This window comes from Lytechinus pictus, chromosome 3, assembly GCF_037042905.1.
Source record: "Lytechinus pictus isolate F3 Inbred chromosome 3, Lp3.0, whole genome shotgun sequence".
NCBI lineage: Eukaryota > Metazoa > Echinodermata > Echinoidea > Temnopleuroida > Toxopneustidae > Lytechinus > Lytechinus pictus.
In genome coordinates this window covers 7,456,511-7,480,529 of record NC_087247.1, presented here as the reverse complement: position 1 = coordinate 7,480,529, position 24,019 = coordinate 7,456,511, and the positions used below count along the sequence as shown (strand labels likewise).

General features: G+C 37.6%; 1 protein-coding gene across 3 annotated transcripts in view; it reads left to right on the top strand.

Moving 5' to 3' along the window:
• The window catches only part of LOC129257907 (rootletin-like), a 77,547-nt gene that overhangs the window by 6,116 nt on the left and 47,412 nt on the right, over window positions 1–24,019 (top strand). For all 3 annotated transcript variants that reach the window (XM_064096260.1, XM_064096259.1, XM_064096257.1), the window contains exons 3-20: window positions 545–718; window positions 1,396–1,502; window positions 2,172–2,309; window positions 3,266–3,414; window positions 4,043–4,073; window positions 9,712–9,784; window positions 11,975–12,346; window positions 12,847–12,909; window positions 13,527–13,557; window positions 14,075–14,199; window positions 15,027–15,075; window positions 15,996–16,015; window positions 17,030–17,066; window positions 18,172–18,359; window positions 19,251–21,205; window positions 21,861–21,942; window positions 22,519–22,693; window positions 23,469–23,601. In XM_064096260.1, the coding sequence (XP_063952330.1) occupies window positions 545–718; window positions 1,396–1,502; window positions 2,172–2,309; window positions 3,266–3,414; window positions 4,043–4,073; window positions 9,712–9,784; window positions 11,975–12,346; window positions 12,847–12,909; window positions 13,527–13,557; window positions 14,075–14,199; window positions 15,027–15,075; window positions 15,996–16,015; window positions 17,030–17,066; window positions 18,172–18,359; window positions 19,251–21,205; window positions 21,861–21,942; window positions 22,519–22,693; window positions 23,469–23,601 (3,902 nt within the window). The remainder of the gene's footprint in view (window positions 1–544; window positions 719–1,395; window positions 1,503–2,171; window positions 2,310–3,265; window positions 3,415–4,042; window positions 4,074–9,711; window positions 9,785–11,974; window positions 12,347–12,846; window positions 12,910–13,526; window positions 13,558–14,074; window positions 14,200–15,026; window positions 15,076–15,995; window positions 16,016–17,029; window positions 17,067–18,171; window positions 18,360–19,250; window positions 21,206–21,860; window positions 21,943–22,518; window positions 22,694–23,468; window positions 23,602–24,019) is intronic.

Below are 24,019 nucleotides of genomic sequence, written 5' to 3'. Positions count from 1 at the left end.
CTTGAGTGGGATGCGAAGAAATATTGTACGAGCTGAAGGACAATATTGGATGAGTCGGAGACGAATCCAATATTGTTCTTCAGCGAGTAACAATATTTCTACGCCTCCCACGAAAATTGGCCATCCAATATTATTATATAGATACCTCCACAAAGCTTAACAAAGTAATGAAGCAAAATCTTGTGGGCGGGGCAAAATATTCATTTTTCATGGTTTTCATAGGCATGCACGTTAAAAATCAGTTTTAATATTTTGTCTCTTTGAAACAACCTCGTCACTCAGACGTCAAGAAATGTCTGCGCCTCTAAAATCCTACATTTAAATAATAATTTTCAATATTTTGCACATGAAAAAAAACGGTATGAAAAATGGGTTTCCTTTTTTACAGATATATGTCCTGTACGTGTATAACAAAAAAAAAGTCATTTGATAGAAATATAAATAATCATGGTTTATGATTTGCTATGTAATTCATTGTATCTATAGACAAAGGAGTTAACTTAACAATTTGTGATCATCTCTTTGATATGTTTTTTACTGGCAGGCTGTCCAAGGTAACTTTGGAGTGTGCGTGGAGACTCTGTTGATCAACAAGGCAGATCCTAATCTGGTGGATAAGAATGGTAACACAGCTCTTCATCTGGCTGCTATAGGAGGAGCGCAGGATCCCACTCTCTTTCTCCTTGAGAATGGAGCGATGGTCAATGCAGCTAATAAGGTTGGTCGGATATGGATCCTTCCCTTCATTTACATTGTAAACTTTTACTTTTGAAATGCATATATCTACTAGATTGTTTGGGGAAAAGTAATAATATTAGTATTTTATTATTATGATTGTCAATTAGATTGATACAATTCATGTTTCTGTATTTTTTTTACATTAATTGATCGGTTTATTTCTTATTAATTGATTAATATTTTTTATTAATTCATTTATCAATTAAGCATAAACTACACATGTATCCAGGATTTTATAAATTGGTGTGTGGAGGGGGGTGAAAGATATTTGGTGTGTTGGTAAGTTTTGACAAACAAAATACAAAAAGGGTCCCATTCTTTTCTTCCACAAAAATCTGGACATAGTTTGTTTAGGAAAGAAAAAGCAATCATCTGACTTCCTCTCCTTTCAAAAAATATTTTCATTCTCAAAAGTGATGTACTTTGCATCCCTTGCTTTCAAAGGGAAAGATGGGCACTGTCACTTCATAAAGGGGCACTTATCACAAAGTTGGGTCTTCAGGGTTCAATTGTGGCCAAAAGCTGAAAAGCAGGGGAAAGGGGGGTATGCACATGCCCTCTGTGCGCCCCTGAGACCCATGCCTGTATAAAATGAGAAGCCCCTATCTTGATAATACAATTTGACCTCCTGTGTTTATTTATCTATTTTTGACACAGGATGGAAGTACAGCCCTCCATCTAGCAGCAGCCAACAAACATGATGAGATCATTGAAATTCTCCTTAATGAGGATGTGCATGTCAACGCCACTGACAATGAAAACAGGTTTGTCGATGCAATTAATATCTCTTGAAACTTCCTCATACCATCTGCATGACGAGATGGTGGGATATTTTGTCTTACCATGTCAATTTAGTAGTATTATTTTGTCCACATGATGTGATTCCTTATTTTTCCAAGTTGAATTTACAAAAGGTATGTGCCATCATGATGTAACTCACCAGGAGGATATATAACTTATTTTTTAAAGTCTTCTCGGCAAGACAGATTATATCACGAACTGTTATAGTCACCATGGCAAAATAAAATATCCTGCCATCTCGTCAAGTTGATGGTATTTTGAAGCTTCCTTATACTGTATATTTCTTAGTCTCATGATGAATATAATGGGTCAAGAAATATGACATGTGACATGACTGTTTGGTTGGTAATTAGAAAGCTTACTGTGATTGGTTACAGATCATTGTTGTGAACTATGCAAGAATGCATGATTTTGATTGACCATTGCTAATTTGTGATTTATTTCAAACATTTGTGTAATGTGAAGGAAATCCCAATAGAAATTACAATTTCAATTACAAACAGTGCATTAGATGACATTAATATGTAGTGTCAAGCAAATCATTTTTCAGTATTTAAGTTTAATGCTATTTTCCAGAGTCGTACTCTATTATGATTGACATTTTCATTGTGTTTTGATTGACTGATTGATAGGACTGCATTGATGTGGGCGTGTCAGACGGATCAGATAGGCGTGGTCAGACAGTTGCTGTCAAACAAGGCTGATATTGATGTCAAGGACAGTAAAGGATGGACGGCCAATGACCATGCTATCATGGGAGGATTCCATGGGTAAGTGGACTTTGATGCAGACCCAGGGGCCAGACCTGCCAACCAGTACGTTTTCGGCGTATTTAGTACGTTTTTGCAACGAAAATACGGCAGTAGATTTTTTCTTTAAAAAATATGTTTTTGTAAAAAAGATCAATGTAATTTCAGGCAACTTGTTTTTTTTTCAATCATTTTGTTAAAACCAGGGTGAGATATACACATGTTTCAATGTTTTTTTTTTTCATCTGCAAGAGCAGTGCGCATTTTAGCTTGCATGCAGCTTGAGCGCCACGATGAGCGAGTGCGCCACGCATGTTATTATGAAATACACTTTTTTGTGGGAAAAATACACTTTTTTATCACAGAATACACTTTTTCATTCCCAGAGGTTGGCAGGTCTGAGGGGCTCGCAGCACCAAGTTTAGTGCTAGTGTGCAAATGAGTTTTGATGAGTTATTGTACATTATATCAAAATCAAAATTGTTTTATGATCATTTACCAAGCTTTTTTGTATCAGGGGTGGTATTCTGGAACACTCTCATAACTTCAAAAAGCTGTAACTAAGTTACGTATGACTTTTCTCACGACTGAAAGATGATTTTGGGTGCAAAATCAGATTCTCATTCATTTTGATTTTTTATCAGCTAAAGTTGAAATCTGACGTTCGTATTTAAATTATTGTTGTCAAGAAGCAACTAAATGCAAATGTTGCTATTTCAAAAAAAAAAATCATCATTGTTAAAAAAAACTTTAACGTCCGAGGCACCATTTCAAATTGTCGTTCTCTGACAGTTGCCATAGTAACAGACAGTCAGAGACTTGTACTTCTCAGCCAAGCAAATATGAGCTGACAATATAGTCAGTCAGTACTTATAACTTTCATGAATCACCCAAGGTCATTGTTCCGCCATTCTATGTCCAGCAGCTTCCTGAAACAGTGTGTGTGGACAATTTATTTCTGTTTATTTTTTCCCCAGATGTTCTCATCTGATAGATGAGTATATATCCAGTAGGAGACCGGCATCTGTTCTGAGATCAACTGGAGGAACAGGGGGGATGTTTGGTTCTACAGCAGGGACTGATGCTCTAGGTTTCTCGTTAGGAGGACCGGCCATGGATGATTTTGGTATGTAAGATGTAATCTGTACCATTCATACCATTTGGTCCACTTCTGCGCTTAATTAACACCACTTGGTCCATATCCATTGATCAAAGTGTACCGCACCTAGGTTTCGTGCAGCACAATATGGATTACTTTCTTGCTGAAGTTGGATTTAAACCATGACTCTTTGTTTAAGAGACACGAATCATAACCACTACACCATCAAGATCCTGTACAAGTTATGAATGGTTTACTTATCTCTCATTATTATCCTCATGGGGGAAGTTCAAGAAATAATCTGGTTTTAACTTATTGTAGTAAGAAATAACAAAATTAATAAAATTGTTTTCGCTACTGATGTCATAATTACTTGTCATTTGCAATTTATGATTTGAAGTTCATCTGTATATGGCTTTGCAACCAGGATGTTTTGATGTTCATGAATTCACTATTATGCATCATTTTAAAGAACATACCAGTCAGCCTCTTTGTCAGCAAGGTATTTTTTAAATGTTTCTTGAAGCACTTATTTGCATATGAGGCAAACAAATCCATGGATTGGTATTTACATGCAATTGAACTTTCAACTTATGGTAAGAGGAAAGCATCAATACTTGTATGTTTTTTCTCGTTTTATAATTTTTTGTTATAGATGATGAAGATGAAGATATGTCAGAAGGAAGGTTAGTATAATATTTTTGCATTAGTTTTATTTTGTGTAAAATAAACTAGAAGAAGATACTGTAGTTGAATATAAGAAAATGCACTGAATCTTTCCAATACCCTAGATGAGAAGAAAATACAAATAGTTTGAGCAAGTATGATGTCGATTTCATCCTCTGATTATTGGTTTGAGAGCGGTGTTGGCTCAGTCGGTAACGCGTTTCCCCGTCGAACCAAAGATCGTGGGTTCGAGTCCACCCCGGGCGGATGACTGAAGCCAGTGCGTTGTGTGTAAACGTCTCTCCCATGTTTCATAGATGCAGGCTATGTTACAATGGAAAACACTCCGTCCCTCGAATAGGACGTTAAATGGAGGCCCCGTGTAGAGGAGAGTAACCACCTTTGCACGTTAAGAACCCACTGCAGTATTCGTATAAGAGTAGGGGGAAACCCTGGTGTAGTGGTCCACCTGCATTCCCCCCAATCAGTTATATCGGGAGGAGAGACCTGCGAGTCATAGTGATTCAGTTCGCTTTTCGCCTCCCAGGCACAGGTGACGCCAAACAAATAATAATAATAATATTGTCACAATGTTTTATGATTCCAATTTTCATTTGCAGTAAAATGCAATACCCCTTCTTTTTTGCCTTTAATGTAGATGAATAATGATCAGAAAGAGAGAAGAGTCGGTGAAAGGATACTTTAAAAAAAAAATCTTAACAAGGCTCTCTATCTTGCTGCCAGGTTGTGACAGCCTTATAAAACATCATTGACACACTCATCCTAGAATCTTCATTGCCCTAATATCATTCACGTAAATTGTTGACATTCAATTTCCTTTTAACCATATCCATGTAATTCGCAGTTGAGTGTTCTCAATATTCAAAATTTGATTGATTGTTTTATTTTTACAATAGGGAATGTCCACCCTGATATCTTGTTAGTTTGAATGAAAGCAGAATGAAATAAGTATGACGAGAATTCAGCAAAGAATAACATATATGAACTTATGATGGCACATGCAGGCATTCTTATTTTGTAATGGTCTGATAAATTTTCATGCAATTGTGATGTAATTGTGGAGTTATGGAATTTGTATCACATGAAATATGGGGGAGCTGCTTAGTTATTATTATTATAAGCACTTTGTGCATTCTTATCATTCTGTTTTAGGTCCAGTTCAAATCTGCTCCACTTTTCTCTTTCTTTATATTTGTTATGAATATCCATTTTCTTTGTTTTACACTTTTTTAATTCTAGGTCTCTTTTCTACCATGACTAACCATCTATCTTTATTTCACCAGCTCAGGAAGATCAGGCTGAAGGCCCTCAAGATCTCTTTTCACCAGGACAATTACAGATTTTATTCCCTCAATCGCATTATACCCACAGGCCTCCAACTTCATTGCACTCCCGGTCTCGGTACGCTCTCACCTGAACTTCGCAAACGCTGGAACCAGACCTTACATGGAGCTTCAGTTCGACTAATTAACATTCTCTCTGAACAGTGTGTTGCTTCTCTTTGATTCTTTTTCAGCTGACATCAGTAGCCTGGAAGACGAACTACGTTCTTGTTGTACCCACACCCAGTGGCTTCAGTATAATAATGAAATTGACTCTGATCTCTCTAAACACAGGTCTCTCCTCACTGAACGCAGGAACAATAAAATAGGCAACCTCACAAAGAAGCGACAACGGTCAAAAACAGATTTAGACGACATACCAACAACAATGATGCATCCCCCCATTTGGTTGTTAATCTCTCATCCTCCCCTCTCTCCAAAGCAGAAACCTCTCTTCTCTCTAAAGGGCTCAAGTTTTGCCCCACGCCACCAGAAGTTGACCAGATAGCTCTCTGCCAAGACCTCTCTACATTCTATCGCAGGATACGTCTCAAAGAGTTCTTTTTAGATGCACCCCCTTCTGATCCCGAGCCCTTCTACAAGAAAAGCACATGGACTCCACCCAAGAATAGAGTTCCTTCCCTTGAAACTTACATTCAAGCTGTCTCATCCCAAGTTCGCTCCACAGATACCCTCGACAGCAGAGCACATGACAACCTTCCTCGAGAAGAACGCCAGGCTCTCTCATCACTCAAAAACAGGTCCGACATCATCATCAAGCCTGCAGACAAAGGATCAGCCGTCGTCGTTATGGACCGCCAGCAGTACATCGATGAAGCCATGAAACATCTCAATAATCGATCTCACTATGCACTCCTCGATTCTGACCCTACTTGTAATTTCTCCCTACAGATCCAATCGACACTGAATGACTTGAAAGAACAAAGCATCTCTCTGAGAAGGCCCACAAATTTCTCTCCCCTACTAATGCTAAACCTGCCCGCTTCTATCTCCTCCCCAAGATCCACAAACCTGGCAACCCCGGTCGACCCATCCTCTCAGGAAATGGTTCCCCAACAGAGAACATTTCCCTCTTTGTTGATTACCACATTAAACCCCATGTCTCACGTGCACCCTCTTACATCCACGACACTCCAGACTTTCTCAGGAAACTAAATGACATCAAGGACCAGATACCCGAGACTGCGATCATCGGCACTTTTGATGTTTCTTCACTGTACACCAACATTCCCCACGATGAAGGTATCCAAGCATCATGTGAAGCCTTGGCCGCCAGTGGCCATTCCAGTCCCCCCATATCCGATATCAAATCTCTGATGTCTCATGTACTAATGAAAAACAACTTCACATTCATGGGCAAGCACTACCTACAGATATTCGGTACAGCAATGGGCACCCGGATGGCTCCTTCATTCGCCTGTCTCTTCATGACCAAGCTGGAACAGCAGATGTTAGATTCAGCCCCCTGTCGCCCATGGATTTGGTGGCGTTACATAGACGACATTTTCTTCATCTGGACCAGGGAGAAAGATAGCCTCCATACATTCACTGACCACATCAATTCCTTCCACAGGACCATCAAATTCACTTCTGAATACTGACAGAATACCGCTTGTGACCGCCTTCCATCCCAATCTACCCCCTCTCCGTAAAATCCTGTGTGATAACCACCACATTTTACACACTTCTGATTGTCTCCAACAGGTCGTTCCCGATACTCCTCTCCTAACATACCGACGCCCACCCAATCTCAGGGACCTCATTGTTCGTGCTGAAGTGCCCTCCCTCACTAACCATTCTTCTCCCATACAGCATGGCACCTTCAAATGTACCAGCAACAGGTGCATCATATGTGAAATACACATTCATGAGGGCGACACTTTCACCAGCAACTCTACCAGCCTTTCTCACCAAACCAAGGGCAACATCACATGCACTACCACTAATGTTGTATATCTCATCACTTGTAGAGTTTGTAGGGTACAATTGAATACAGAGGGGAAACCAAGACCACACTCAAGAAACGATTCTACGGGCACAGATCCACCATCAACACAGCAAAGCTGGACACTCCAGTTGGCCGCCATTTTAACCTTCCCAACCACTCCATCACTGACATGATGCTACAGGGCATCGAATCTTTAGGTACCCGTCCTGACTCAGTCCGTACTAGCAGAGAGAAGTTCTGGATGAGACGGCTTTGCACCACCCAACGTCATGGCCTGAACATCCAAGAGGGGAATGACTGATTAGTCTTTTCTATATATATATTTTTTTTCCCCCTCAGCTCTTTTAGATTAGTTATATTATAGTTTCTTCCTCTACAGGCTCAGCTCAAATTTTTGCTTTCCACGTTCAGGCAATGTAATATATATATATAATTTTTTTTTAAATACATTTTTTCTCCACTCACCTCTTTTGGATTTACTACATACATGTATTTATTTTGTTTAGTTACATGTACATGTATGCTGTAGTTTCGTCATATACATTTCCCCCTCTCTCATACCACCTTGGCTTCTATATTTACTCAATTCAATTCAATTCAATTCAAAAATGGTCTTTATTGATAATCAAACATGTTAATAATCATACATGAAAAAACAGCAAAAGCTGGAAATATCATGTTTACAAGTTGGTGTTGGCACATTATTAAATACATAGTAAAAACCACAGTAAAATACATTAAAAAGGCTATACATTCAAAAGTTAATACAATTTAAATAAAGCATAAAAGGCAATGAATGAATGAATGAATGAATACAATATGATAATGGCAGACTTGAAGGAGAGGAGACTGACACTTATTTAAATGACAAAAATAATTGTATGGTGGGGTGGGGATGACCATTTTGCATTGCCTTTCCTAGTCGACACACTCATCTTTTGTTGAGTATGTCAACCAAAAAAGGCAATGGACTGTTTTTAAATCTTGTTGTTCTTATTGGAAATTGTTGATAGTTGTTTGTACGACGAAGAGATATGTTTGTATGTTTTTTCCGAGGTAGCCATGTCTTACACAAAGGATGAGTTGAAAGTGATTTTGCAAACTTTTTACACAGTGTCAGTCTTCTCTCATCAAGTGTTGGTAAATTACATACCTGACATGCATTTGTGTATGTGATGTAATTATGTCCTAAGATAATTTTACATACTCTCCGTTGTATTCGTTCAATAGTATTATTTTGTTTTACTGTAAGACTGCTATGGAAAACTGGAGCACAATATTCTAAAATTGGTCGTATATAACCCATATATATTGTCACCAAATCCTTCAAAGGTAAATTGAACTTTTTCAGTTTCCTTAACATATATAATTTTCTATTGCACCTTTTAACCAAGTCATTGACATGTAAATTCTACCCTTTTAGGCAATATGCTTCTCCCTTTTCATATATACATGTCTTATTTCTACTATATAGCATTATGGTTTTTTCCCCTCACCCCTAGCGGATTTACAATACTAGTTACACTATGTATTTTTATATATGTGTATGTTTTTTTTTTTTTTTTTGCTTTATCATTTATACTTATATGTCTTTTGCACATTATCAGTTGTTCCCCTTTCTTTCCCTTTTTTTCCCCCCACTCTTATGCACCAGTTTATTATGCCTTTCTTTGTAACCTGTTTGACCCACTTCTCACTAATTCTCTTGTTATTCATCTCTTCCTCACACCCCCTATCACTGTTTTGTTCCAGATCCTGTTTGATGTTGCCTGCCCAATTGTCTTGATCCCTCCCAGCTTAGGGTCTTTTACTGGCCTTACTTACACTGACTTCCCTTGTGTCTGCCTACTCCTTTGCTGTCATCCCCTTCTCTAACCTGATTGGTCATCACAACTCTCTAATGCCCTTTTTGTCTCCTTGTTTCTAGTGTTGCTGTTGCATGTCTATGGTCTATATTATGTTTGTTCCATTTTATATGTTTGTCATTTTGCCTCTGCTAGGATCGAAAGCTTAGGCCCCTTTTGACTCTCTTATTATTTGTTTGGCGTCACCTGTGCCTGGGAGGCAAAAAGCAAACTGAATCACTATGGCCCGCAGGTCTCTCCTCCCGATATAACTGATTGGGGGGAGTGCAGGTGGACAACTACACCTTAATTGTGACTTCACAAAAATACAATTAAATGAAGATCCATAAATATGTTATTCTATGATGGATTTTCACCTAAACTTTGTTAATATGCTTCTATTATTTCCTTTATATAAATGAAAAACTTGTTGATATCAAGGTTAATTCTTTGTTCAATTTCCAGTTCGTTTTTTTTTTTTTTTTTTCCGTCTGATGTATAGATCAGCAGCCGATTCATGGGCTGCTTCAGCATCTGAAGTTGAAGATCCTCCTGTCAAGATCAAAAGCAACAAAGTAAGTTACAAAGTTTATTAACCTCAGACCAAAATCTCTTGGTAGGGGTCACACAAAATATAATATCTCAGAGGGCATAAGGGTTAGGATTGTAATTTTTTTTTGTTAAGAATAATGTAAAGATAAGGATTATGGCTTGTTTAGTTTTGGAAGATAGATTTTATGTTTGGTTTAATGTGCAGATTTTCCATTGGGTCAATTCTCGACGGAACAAATGTCACGGAACCCTTGTTAGATGCCGGCTGATTTAATGTTTTTTTTATGAATATTTATATGAGATCTTAAATTGTAGGAAAGACAGCAACAGTCATGGTTAACTTTTAAATTCATTTTGATGTTATATACCCCTTGTATGTACATGTGGGAAAAATATGAATTGAGGAAAAATGCCTCAACATATACAGTGTGGGGGAAAAGTAGACAAAATGGTCAGCGGGAGTATCTATGTGTAGTCCCATGCATGGATTTTTGTGAGCAGTGCATGCAACTCTCAACTAATCAAACTTGCTTCTAATCATTTTATTAATTGCACAATTCTACCACATATACTGATTACTAGGTGCATGATAATCGAATAGATTTATTGATCCATTTGATTAAACATCAGAAGTAAACGTGATATATAAATGAGTACAGAAGTGACAATCATTAGATTATAAATGTTTTTTTAAATGTAAAAACTTTTGCAATATATTTTAAATCTGACAATAATGGAGGTACTTGTATGGTAGTGCTGTTATCAGTAAGAAAATTTTCTGTCGATATATCGTCTATCCGCCATTTTGGATTTGAGGATACTGCAAAGTCTGCGATATCGTGCTGTTACATCTTCAAACGTAGAGGGCAGCAACACATGGCTGCTTCTACGTTAGTTGGTACTTGTTTTGGTCGCTAAATTGAGTTTGCGCTTGTGATTGTTTTCGATACGATCGAGTGCAGTCACGATGTTTGGATTGTAGCGAAGTGAGATCGCGTTTTGTGGCCAGTAAGTATTTGTATTTTGTTGAGATTTTGGAGTAATTTCTGTTGCTGTTCTGTGCATTTTGAGGGGGAAAAAATGCTTTCCTTTTGAAAGTCACTTTTCATTTCAAAAGGCCGTTTCCGTGAATTCTGTGCATTTTCCGTGATCGCGGAAAATCACTGTCCCTACATAATAGCGAGTACTGTCGACAACAAGAGAAAGGTTCTCGATATATCGCATAAGTGGCAAAAACGTGCATTTATCGACAGGACTAGCGATAAAGAGGTTACCGATAACAGCACTAAAGTATGGATTTTGACTGTGTGTAGACAAGGACCCATCAAATAAGAAAATTTCATACAAGACCTAAACTATTATACATTGAAATTGACTGTTGATTAAAGGGAATAAAAACTATGAAAATAGAAATTATGAAATGAAGAAAGATATATCTCTGCTGGACCAATAACAAAAGATCCACACAAACAATGCTCACTCAAGCAAAACATTAAGCACTTGATAATAGTACCTGTTGAAGTCCTCAGATCCTTTGTTGAGTGTTATTCAATGGAGTGTGACTGGGTTGTAAATGCTCATTCAAGCCTTAACTAATTGTGCCATTTAAGTAATAATTGCTGAAAGTAATCTTAAGATCCTATGTATATTCCACTTATTGGTACATGTCTTGTTCCTATTTCTGTATCTCTTCAGAGTTTTATTGCAGTTTATTGCCAGTCAATACCCATTCTTTGCTGTTGTGTGTATGTGTGCCTGGGCATCCAGCTCTGTACTCTCTCTTCTTTACAGCTCTTTAAAAACTATGTTCATTTGTATTTTTCTTTTGGCCTGTACTTCATACAGGTAAAACTTTGGGTTATGCACTTCCGTAATGGGACCAGTACAAGTGAATGCGATTATGCCGAATCTCATTGGATCAAAGAAATTTGTTTGACTTAAATAAGCGATTGTTTGATTTATGGAACATTGACTTGTGCAGACCTAACTTGAAATGTCAAATGTATGCCGCATTTAAATTATAAAAATATTGTTGATATGAATGTAAGTATTCAAATATTTGAAACTAGTTGTAAAGGAGTAACCAACATGTTATCAGAGAAGAAAGGAAAAGAGATGCTGAATATTGACTATGATTGTGTGACTCAACTATACAACGGTTTGCTATTTTTTTTTCAGGTTAGTAAACTATCATACTTTCTCTTTTGTTCCAGCCTAGCAAACCCATTAAGTTGACCAAGTTCATGAGCCAAGACTCCGACAATGAGTCCATCCACAGCAACGCCTCTGTCCACTCCACCGCCTCCAGGTCCAGGATTCCTCGAGCCAGGTCCAACTCCAAAGAGAGTCTGCGCAGCGCCCGTTCCGTCCGATCCGATGTCAGCGCTGTGAGCGGCAGCAAGATTCCGAGGTTGAAGTCTCCGGAGAAGGAGAGGAGGAAAGGTCCGCCTACTTCTGCATCCGCATCACCTGGGAAGATACCATTAAAGAGGAGAGACACGGAAGAAGATGAGAATGATGTGACTCCAAGAGGAGATGCCTCGGTTACTCCTACTCCAAGGGAGAGTGTGATCTCAGCAGCAAGGGTAAGATCTTTCACTTCCTTGCTCTCTTTTCATCTATTTTCATCAGGGATTTATCCAAGCCCAGCCTCTCTTAGGTAAAGATAGCTGGCTGAGTATTTCTTCCATCGACCAGAAGGTGTTTGATACCTTTTTACAAATTTACCAGCCAGCAGTTGCTTATAGACCCATAAATACTGATGTAAATATTCTCAGTGGTAGACTTGGAGAGGAGTGTCTCATTTATTTATTTTTTCCTCCCAAGTTTTGTGTGATGCTTTGATTAAATGGAGAAACTTCAATTCAGTTCTAATTTAGATGTTAAGGTAAAGAATGAAAGATTTTCATTAATCTACGATTTGATTCAAGTTTTATTGATTGTCTTTGAGATTGAATAACTTAATTCAATTTTCACATGAGCATGTATCTTGTATTGTCAGAATGGAATGTCTGACAAAACAAAATTGCATCTCCTGACAATTTATAATTTCCTTAAACCTATTTATATTATTCTTTTTTTACAGACTATAAGTGATTTTGATGATGACGATGACCTGTTTCCTCCTTCAGACAATGACAGACCAAAGGTAATATCATTTAATTTTTTTTATTATCATTTTAAGAGTACTTACTTATATTTCACATTATTTTTGTGATAAAATTGAATGTGATCACAAAATGCCAATAAGGCTATTTGAATTTTTTTGCTTCAAGCAAAAATTCAAAAAGAGAAAGGAAGTAATAAGAAACTGATATTAACTGTTTGTTTGAATATATGATGGGCAATATAATTTTGTTTCAAAGTTTTAAATTGACCAGTGAAGAGCAATAATAATAAAGTGTGTAGTCAATTATGTCATTTGAATTCACACTGTTGCATGTATGAAATATATGTCTAATTATGTATAAATATGATTTGCAGGGTTTCGTTCAAAACAAGCTGAACCACTTGATGTGAATTATTGTTAATTTTGACATACAACGATGTTGAATCATACATGAGTAATGTGTGTTCTAGTTGATGTTCAAAGTTCCTTATTTTATCACTTATTCTAAACAGGTAATTTTATCTTAATTAAAAGTTATATTTTGTACTATGTGCTGTCAAATTTTATGATTAGTGGATTTATATACATAATTGATAGATATCCAAATGTCTACTTGTTATTAACATTTATGAATTCTTTTTTTTTTCTTCTTATAGCTGAGTCTTGGTGGGAAGAACAAACCAAATGGTATGTAGTTAAATGTCATTTATTATTATTTTATACTTCTATTTATAACACAAAATAAAGGGTGATATTTATAAGAAGCAGCGCCCTTTGAGAAAGAATATTTTCTTGTGAAATAGTGGAATATAATTATCACCCTCATTATTTATAGTCTTGATCTAATGTGATATATGACAGATTATGTGCAAAATTATATGAAATGATGGAATATACTTGTGCCTTAGTATTGCTGTTTTGGCAAGTTGGGAGGTTTCGCTGTCATGACCCAACTAACAGAATATGAATAAGTGTAATTGTAAATCTAAATTAATAATTGGATTTTCCCCTTGAAATATATATATACGTTAAATGGTATGTAAAATAATAATATATGTAAAGTGATACCTGTATATCCTTGAACAATAAAAGACTGAATGGAGTGAGCCATGTGGAAATGCATGATATTACCTTCCCAAACCATGGGCGATTTGTAAATTCAAGTGGAAGTATTTTAACAAAATTGATAATATTGCTTGTTTAGTTTCAGTAATGCTGAATAATCTTGGCATGAGCGACCTTGAAGATGATGATGAAGAGGAGGAAGACGATTCTTGGCTGACGGATGCAAAGAAAGATAAACAGGGCACAGTCAAGAGAGGAGTAACGGTAAATAAGCCTAAGCCTTCATTTATCCACCCCACCCCAATGATCCTCCAATTCAATGTAATGTCTATTGAAAAGAACACATTGTCCCCACTACCTCCTGGATTAATGTGATTTCTGAGTTTTGTAATCCTCATATAATAATAATAATGATAATAATAATAATTAGACTTATATCGCGCCAAATCCACTCTGTAGAGTGCTCAAGGCGCTTTTTAGGAAATCATAAAAGAAATTAAGAAGAATTGAACAGAAATGTTTTGAGGTAATGTTTGAAAGTTTCAGAAGTCAAGCACTGTTTGATGTTTTGAGGGAGGCTATTCCATAGCTAAGAGGATGAGTAAACAAATGATCTTTCACCCCATGACATATATGTTATAAACAGGGACTAACTGGTACCAGTAGGCCGTGGTTAACCAGGGGCCCTTTTTCACAAAACTCATAATCTAAGCTTGTGGGCATCTCATTGAAATGTGAATACTTTTGTTTAAATTGAGAGTAGACCAAATAGGTTTAGTCAATATGGTATAATACTGTCTCGGAAATAGACCAACTGCTTGTATACCAAGAAAATATAAACCACTTTTTCTAATGCCTTACAGTGATGGATGATCTCAAATGAAACCTTGCAGAATTTAGTCTACTGTAAGTTCAATGTTTTATTATAATTTCTTCAAGTGTTTGGGCTCAGACCACATGAATAGTAATCTTCACGATTTAGGCCTTGAATCTTTGAAAGCAACTTGAGTTAAACTGAATTGTGTGCTCTTTCTTCACTTTGTGAAACCAGGCAAAAATTTGTGATTTTATTTTACTTTGGTTTTTTGCAGCCTGTTACACCAGATATAGCAGCTGACAAACCCCTTGAGGATGAAAATGGTAAGCGTGTATACATTTCAGTAAGCATTCATATTTTTCTAATGAAAAATAATGTAAACTGCAAATTACAATTCATTTCGTGAAGGAATGAATAGGTCGAGGGCATGTCTTGTTCATTAGACTTTAAATTCTTCCATATGTGTGGATGATAATAAATCTGTGAGTGAATGAGTGAAAATGACACACATCTGTTTCTTACCCATGATAGGCAGTTTTAGTATTGAAAGACCAAATTAGAGGTGGGCTAATTTGGTGCCTGTTTCATAAAGACTCACAACTATCAACATTGCCATTATTGTAACTTCCATGGAAATCTTGATTTTCATTGGCTGCTGAGCCCTGTTACCATAGTAACTGCCGAAATGGCAAAGTTACCATAGTTTTAACTCTTTATGAAATGGGCCCCTGGTCCGCAAAATTTTAAGTTCTTCCATACATGCAGATTATGAACTCCTTTAATGATATTGATAGTGACTTCTCAATATACTCAATGAATTAAGCATAATTACACGCGTGAATTCTGTATAACCATGATTTTAGAACATATATTTAGAAACCACCTTTGTGAATTCGGGCCTGTAACATTCTTCTTGTTCATCAGTGCACTATTAAAAAACACCTATGTCAATGCCTATTGTGGTTATTATTATTATTAATGAGGTGTGAAATTGAACTATATTCCATACATTTGGATAACTTTCAGTCCATTAAGTATACTCCTTGCAAACTAGTCATATTTTTTTCAAGCAAAATGGATGCCAAAGCTCTCTTTTGATTACTTAACACCCTTGGAGCTTGACCTGTATTTCTCTGGTACTTGACGAATGAATTTAATTTGAGGGTCCAAATTATAATTTCTTTTTATTCTGTAATTCATATTTATGTTTTTCCTCTTTATGTCTGTCTTTTTCTCTCTTCAGAATCTGATTGGGATTCAGATGTAAGTATTGCATTTTAGTCTTTTTGTTCAAGTAATCTGTTTTCTCTTTTATTCTTATATGTATAATAATAACAATTATAATAATAATAGCTGGATTGATGAAGCACTCTTTGCCTGAGAATACAAAGCGCTACTATTATTACACCAGCTTTAGCTGCGCTGCCCATATAGGTGCTCAAACACTCAAGGAATTTCTTAATACCATGTACCCATTCACCTCACATGGGCTGAGTGCAGTACAACGTGGGTAAATTTATTGCTAAAGGAAAAAAAACACCAGAGCTGGGAATTGAACCCACATCCCTCAGATTGAAAGATGAGAGTCATAACCACTAGACCTTGAACTATTTGTAATAAATAACTGTCTCTTGAATTTTAGTAATAATGTATTTCTGAAATAAGTAATCCGGGGGGTGTTTCACGTAGATTTTAACGTCTAAATAAAAATCACATTCGAAATCTCAGTTTGTACAGTATCTAACCCATCACTGTGTTGGGTAGCTCATGCTTAGGGGATGAGTGCTAATCTCATGTTAAATATTGCATCTCTGTATGCTTAATTATCAGCTTTCAAAAGATAAGATTTGGGACTTTTTAGTGGATCATTCCATCCATTAAATTGGCATGTTAGAATCTGATGTTGTCCATTAAAATATGTTCTCCTCTTTCTGGGCAGCGGCATATGAAGTCAATGGGCTTTTTGCCAGAAGCGTCAATAAGCCAAGAGAGGGATGTCAAGTGCTGGCATCTGCGTGTGCTCTTTCCTTCTATAGCACCAGTAAGGGCCACTGTCTCTAATGCGTTTTCACAGAGAATGTGGCCCAAGAAGCATATTTATTGTGTTGCTATAGTATGGACAAGAACTTCTACATAGCTAACACGACCAGTCAATGAAATTGTCATCATTCTGTGCAAAAACCATATTCCAACAACTTGTGTCATTATGACATTTCATTTGATAATCTAGGCTTGATTTCTCATCATCATTATTTATGTAATCTGTTTTTTTTATAGGACAACTTGCTACCTTCTGAGGGATCCAATACAAATGGTAAGTGAACTATATTTTGAATAATGTGATGTATAAAATCTGCAGTCTAGCTATGGGTTGGCAAAAATATCTTTCCTAAATCAAGAAATTCTGATTTTACCAGAGTGTGTTCAGTATGTTAGACGGACATTTCAAAAAAAAAATTCAACTTTAAAGCCTTGGTTAATATACACAGTAAATCTGTTAGATAAAGACATGGGAAATTAAAAAAAGACATTAACTGTATATATATATATATATACACTATTACTCAAGTGGACATAGACAGTTAATGTAAATGTAATGCCCTACTTGGTGGTGTTTCCTCAAGCTGTTAAGTCGCGCACAAGTGGTGACCTGTGGAGTGTTTCATGAAGAAAATAGTCCGTAATTTTCACTGACTTTCTTGATCTGAGCCAATCAGATGCAAGAATATCAGTAGCCTATATCAGTTGTCTATGAAAATCACTGAATATTTTTCTTATATGTATTTCCCCAATCTTAGGATCAAATGAGAATCGTAATCATTTTGATCCCCATCAGCTGATGTTTAAATCCAATCTTTGTAGGTCTTGTTAACTAGCATCTGAATGCAAGTTTACAATAGACCTTATGCATTGACGTCATCGCACCGCCATCTTAGAGGCTGACGACATTGCTTTGCATGCGTTGTTGATCTGGAGCTAGCGCATCTCTGACAACACTGTATGCGCATATTAATATATCCTCTGGGGAGGGCGCTATGAGATTATGACATCATATGCATATTAGATATTTGATTTTGGCATATAGGAAATTAACTCAACCTATATTTAAATAGGAACGATTGGGTTAGATAATTATTATAAGAACGGTCCCACATAATACAAACATGAAAACACAATGCTGATTGGTTCTGGTTGGTATTTTGAACAAAAGATCAATAAAAAAATGATTTTGATTGTCACTTAGTGCAAGTTGTCCATAAGTTTTTGCACAAATTACAAAGAGCTTTATAAGATACCACCCAGGTTAAGTTGACAATGTTAATTAGCAGGCAAATTCAAGGTATACAGTTTTCATACTTACGTATATGACGCCAGATGCCATTAAGATAGTCCTATCTTACTAAATGCTCTTTCTGTAGCTGCAGCAAAGCAGACTGGTGCTGAACCCATTCCGGCAAAGAGGAGTAGTACACAGGATGTAGGAAAGAGGAAGGAAGGGAAGGTACCAGTCCAAGCAAGCCCTGATCAGAGTGGAGATCAATGGGATACAGACGAGGAGGATGAAGAAGAAGAAGAGGAGGAAAGTGAGTGGGAGAAAGATAGCAAGGTGAGAACTCGATTCTTATTCCATTCAATTGTTGCAGTTATTTACTATCAAAACATTATTAAAGGAAAGTTTAGAATGTAGGAAACTCTTTAGAATTACATGCAAAGGTTAATGGGAGTTGGAGGAGAAAGAGAATTAGGGGAAGAGGAGGAGGAAGGGAGGGAGAAGAGATGAAGGGGGAAGAGGAGAAGAGGGAGGGGAGGAGGAGGAAGAGTGAGGAGGCAGGAGACAAGAGATGAGGAGATGGAGAGAAGGAGATGATGTTACAACATTTTGTGAATTAAATACCAGGCTTCAATAACATATCTGATGGGAAAGTTAGCCCTTTGACATGTTTGGACTTGAGGTTACTTGATGTGATATGTTGAAAGAAAGATTTTTCTTGGATTTTGAGGTAGGAGGTACCGTCAGCCCAGCAGCGATAAGAAGTTGAATCGTTTGAAAATTTACAAGTTTAGGTTTTCAGGCCTGCCAACTACTCCTGTTTTCCAGGAATTACGCCGTTTTAAAGATATTTTATCAATCAAATAGAGGAGCACTCCGTTTTTCCATTTATTTAGGATAAAAAAATAAAAGAGCCCATATATGTATATGTATGTTGGGGTTTGGGTGTAAGAGTAATACGGTTTTTCAACACTTGTAATTTCTTAATGTTTGATATAAGATTGCTAAACATATTTTAATTATTAAAAAAAGTGAGGGAGACACACCTGACATCAAGCAGAAAAATTTGCGCTGTGCGATTAGAATTCCTTTTTTTCATTTGCAAATGTTGGCAGGCATGGGTTTTTAATGTACCAGTAATACTTCATCTTTAAGTTATGGAATTTTTATGTTATTTCATGAATATTCCATTAGAGTGTTAACTCTCTTCTGTTTTGTTTTTCATAGGTCAATAAAGAACAACAGCGAATGGAAGAGGAGAGACAGAGGCAGTGGGAAGAAGATGAAAGACGGAAGAAAGAAAAACTCTTGAGAGAGGCAGAGGAAGAGATCCAGAAGGAGAAGGAAGAACTGGCCAGACAAGCAGAGCTGGAGCGACAGCAGAATGAAGAGGAGAGACAGAGATTAGAAGAGGAGAGGCAGAAAGTGGACCAAGAGAGGAAGAAAGCCGAAAGAGAGAAACAAGCAGCAGAAGAGCAGAGGATGAAGGAAGAACAGCTGAAGCAGAAAGATCAGGAGGAGAAGTTGAAAAGAGAGAAAGAACGTATGGAGGAAGAGCTTGCAAGGGAGAAGCAGCAGTTGGAAGAAGAAAAGATGCGACTCGAAACAGAAAATGCGGCACAGGAAAAGAGGAAGAGGGAAGAAGAAGAAAGGAGGGAGACAGAAAGGAAAGAACAGTTGAGGATGGAGAGGGAGAGGATGGAGATGGACTTGGAAAAAGAACGAGAGAGGATTGAAGCAGAGCGGAGGCAGGTGGAAGAAGAAAGGAATCGAGAAGCCCAGAGGAAACAAGAAGCCGAGCAAGAGATTGCTGATGAAAGAGAAAGAGAAAAGAAGCAACTAGAAAATGAGAGGAAAGAAGAGCTGAGCAGAATTGAAGCTGAGAGAAGACGTCTCCTGGAGGAAAAGCAGTTAGAAGAGAAGAGACAGGTAGAGGAAAAGAAACGGTTAGAGGAAGAAAGGAAATCGAATGAACGGAAGTTGGAGGAAGAGCGACAGAGGCTTGAAGAGAAGAGAAGACAGGAGGAGGAAACCAGACGAAAGGAACGTCAACAATATGAAGAAGAGAAGCAACAAACTCAACTTATGCTCACCGCAGAAAGGGAAAAATTGGATACTGAAAAGCAAAAACAAATAGAAGAGAAGATTAAGATTGATGAGCTCAAGAAGCACTTTGAGATGCTGCGAAGACAGCAAGAGGAGGACAAAAAGAAACTGCAAGCGGCAAAGGAAGAAGCAGAAGAAAAACAAAGGTTGGAAGAAGAGCGGCTCAAGAGGGAAGAGAAGAGATTGGAGGATGACAGGAAGAGGCATGAAGATGTCCGGAAACAGCTCGAGGATGAATTGTTCAAAAAGAGATCAGCTGGTGAAGCCGATGATGCGGATCGTCAAGCAGCAGCACACCATCTAGAGGATGAAAGGAAGAGGCTGGAAGATGAACGGCAGCGTATTGAGCACCAGAGGAAGGAGTTTGAGGACCAACAGATCAAGGAAAAGACCAGCTTATCAACCTTGGAGAGATCCATGAAGGAAGAGAAAGCAAAGCTTGAACAGAGTTGGAGGGAGCTTGACCAAAAACGTCAAGATATGGAGAAGACTATGCAAGAAAAGTACAATGATAACCTGAACGCTACTGGTGACCTTGAAGGGCAGTTGAAGAAGGAGGCAGAACTAGCTTCTAAAGCCAAGGAGGAGCTCCAACAAGAGAAGCAGAGGCTGCAGGAAGAGCGTGAGCAACTCATGAATAGGACCAGGGAGATGGAGCAAAAACGGAACGAGCTGGAGGAGATGAAGAAAATGATGAGACTGAGGATGGAAGAACAGAGGAAACAGCGGGACCAGAGCGTTGCACGTCCTGCAGAAATGCCTCCCAGGAGACTCCAGGAAACTGGTGGAGATCACAGCGTGGACCAGGCCCTTAACCTCTACCAGCAGAATATCGAGAGGCGGCTGATGGACGAGGAAAGGTCGGATACTGTCTCATCCATCAGTCAGTTTGACGGAATGATTGATGAGCTGACCCATGAAATGGAATCGATGAAGATGGAGAAGGATCAGATGGAGATGACAGATCCTGTTCTCTACAGCTCCATGGGACAGAGTATGGGAATGACTGCAGGAACAGATGGTACCTTCATTAAGTTACATAATACATCGGAGCTTGGACATCACTCGGGTATTGTGTAAGTTACACTTATACTTGTTTAATGGCATTACACTGTGTTGATGTCGTAATCCACTCATAGATATTAAAAATAAATCTTTGGCAATTACTGTACTTTAAAGAAGGGTACACTTTAATCTCTGAATATTGTTGAATAAAATAATACTTGAACAATTGCCAACAGTTATCAAACTCATAATTGTCACTTGTTATTTTTGTTTTGATAGAAAGCTTTTATGATCAACTATTAAAGTTGAATTTACATGTTTGATAGTGTCTACATAAATCTTGAATACCAAGTCATTAGAGAGGGCTTTACATTTATTGGTTCTATGGCTTATACACTCATATGTTTTGTATGACAGACCTTAATTGTCAATATTTTTAGGACAAAGTCACTTTTCTACATGGCACATTACTATGTTAAATCACAAATGGAAAAATAAAGAGGGCACATTTCAAAGGCCAATGAGAGGAGCATTGAGGCCGATCAAAAGGGCCATCCATGGTCATGTTCTTGGATTAATTTAAGCCCTTTGTATGTTATCTTATCAGATGCTCTAAACAAATTTAGTTGACATTTCAGATCACAGGATATCTTCAACTGGTTATTTTCTGTGATTCCACAGAGATAATTTTTCAATTTATTTCTTCCTTTTCTCCATTTTCTTCAGACCCCAGTCTAGACCACTGATGAGCTCCTTACCACCATCTCTTCTCAATCACAATGCAGCCAACTCAAACAAGAAGCAACAGGTTAGTGAGAAATTACTTGAGGATTTTAGTTTTCTCACATGCAAACTGCATGCATTAGTTTTTCAAAAAATAGATCGCGAGTGTACCCTCATTTCATCTTTATAATGTATCAACTATAAATTTATTTAATTTTCTTTTCATTGTACTTTTTCATGTGTCTGTTCTTTCTTTCTAACTTTCTTTCTCTTATTTCCCCCTCTTTGTGTCTCTATTTGTCTACGTCTGTCTATTGTGTTCTCTCCAGCTCACTGTCTCTAGCCTATTGTCTCTGTCTACCTGTCTGTCTGTTTCTGCTTTTCTCTTTTTGTCTTCTTGTCTTTTGTCTAAGGTTTTTCCTATCTCTTTGTCTATCCCTCTATTAGTGTCTTTGTCACAATCGCTCAGTTTAGTTGTGTTTTTTTTTCACTCATTTTTTCCACACACTCTCTCTCTTTATCTCTGTGTGTTTCGGTGTCTGTCTTTTTATCTCTACTATCTTTGTCTTTATCCATCTTTCTGGCTCTACCTCCTTTCTCTCTCTCTCTCAGCACCTGCCAAACTGTCTTATCAATACTTTCTCTATGTCTTCACTAACAGCCTGAATGGATGGGCATACTCAACGAAGGAGATGGCCTGGATTACTCCAGCAGTGAAGAAGGCAATGGATCCACAGCAGATGATGGGGGGCAGCTTGGCACCCTACCTCTCCTGGCCTCCACCCCTATTGCACCCCTCACCGGCGTAACGCAGGGGTCACTGGATACAACTCTAGGTGTGTAGAGTCATAATCGTTAATTTGTCACTCTTAAAACTCACTCTTGAAGGAGGGTTAATTCATTTAAACTATTTGAATTCATATAATAAAAGAAGAATAAAAAAACAACCCAGATCAATAAAAGTTTGAGGAAGATTGATTGAATAATCACCAAATTATGAGCATTTGAATATTGAGATCCTCCAATTGGCAATGCAACCAAGGTCTGTGAGACGACACATATGTAACTTACCAATTAATTACTTTAGTTCACATTTCTCCTAAATTTTATCTAGTCTATTGCAAGAATAGGTGTTCTTTTTTATGACAGGACAAGTTATACAGGTTTAACAACAATGTATCATGGATGAACTGTTTGCTCTATCTTTAGAATTAGCGCAAAAGAGATGTTTTTGTAGAATATTGGGTTTCCATCAGTTAATGTATCGTCGCTGATTTCAAAATATCTTGATTCCAGGGGGGTGTTTCACAAAGATTAAGTATAAATTAGAGTCACACTTAAATGCCAACGGGTATATGATATGTAATGCGCAATCTTATTGATTAATACGCAGTAGTCTGCGTCCTCTTGGCATGATCTGACCAGTACAGTGATGCCTGTTATAACGCACGCAGCTAGGCATTTAAGTGCGCCTCTAAGTCATACTTAAATCTTTGTGAAACACCCCCCAGTTTACATACTAATACATGATTTTTTTTAATAGAAGATTGGAAATAAAGAAGATACAATAATAAAAAATCTCAACTGAACCTGTTTTTGTTTGAATATCAGATGCAGCAACCGTAATGCAGTTTCAGCATGCTCTGCGTGATATGAGACGGCGAGCCGACCGTGAGAAGAGTTCAAGGCTGAATATGGAGAACAGGTGCAAGACACTGCAGAGTGAGAAACAGGATCTCTACAAGTAAGTATCCATCTTCATCGACTGAAGATGTTGATTTTCAATTCATGTTTTTCTTGTATAATCATGCAATACATGCAGAAACCTATTTAGATCTTGAAATTTAAGTGCTGAGGGGCATTATCATCTTTTGTATTTTGTAAATAATTTTTTTTAATCATCGTTTCCACTTCCAAAAGTGGTGCCACCCCTGCAAGTGTAGGTTGTCTTTAGTGGCAATTTGTTGCAGGGGCAGATCCAGGATTTTCCAAAGGGGGGGGGGGGGCACATTTTTTACAAGCCCCCCCCCCCCAAAAAAAAAAAAGTCTTCACTTTCAAAAGGGAGGGGCACACTTCTGTTTTAACGTCATTTTTACCTTACAAATTTTAATTTTGCTTCTCAAAAGGGGGGGGGGGGGCATGGGCCGGCTGTGCCCCCCCA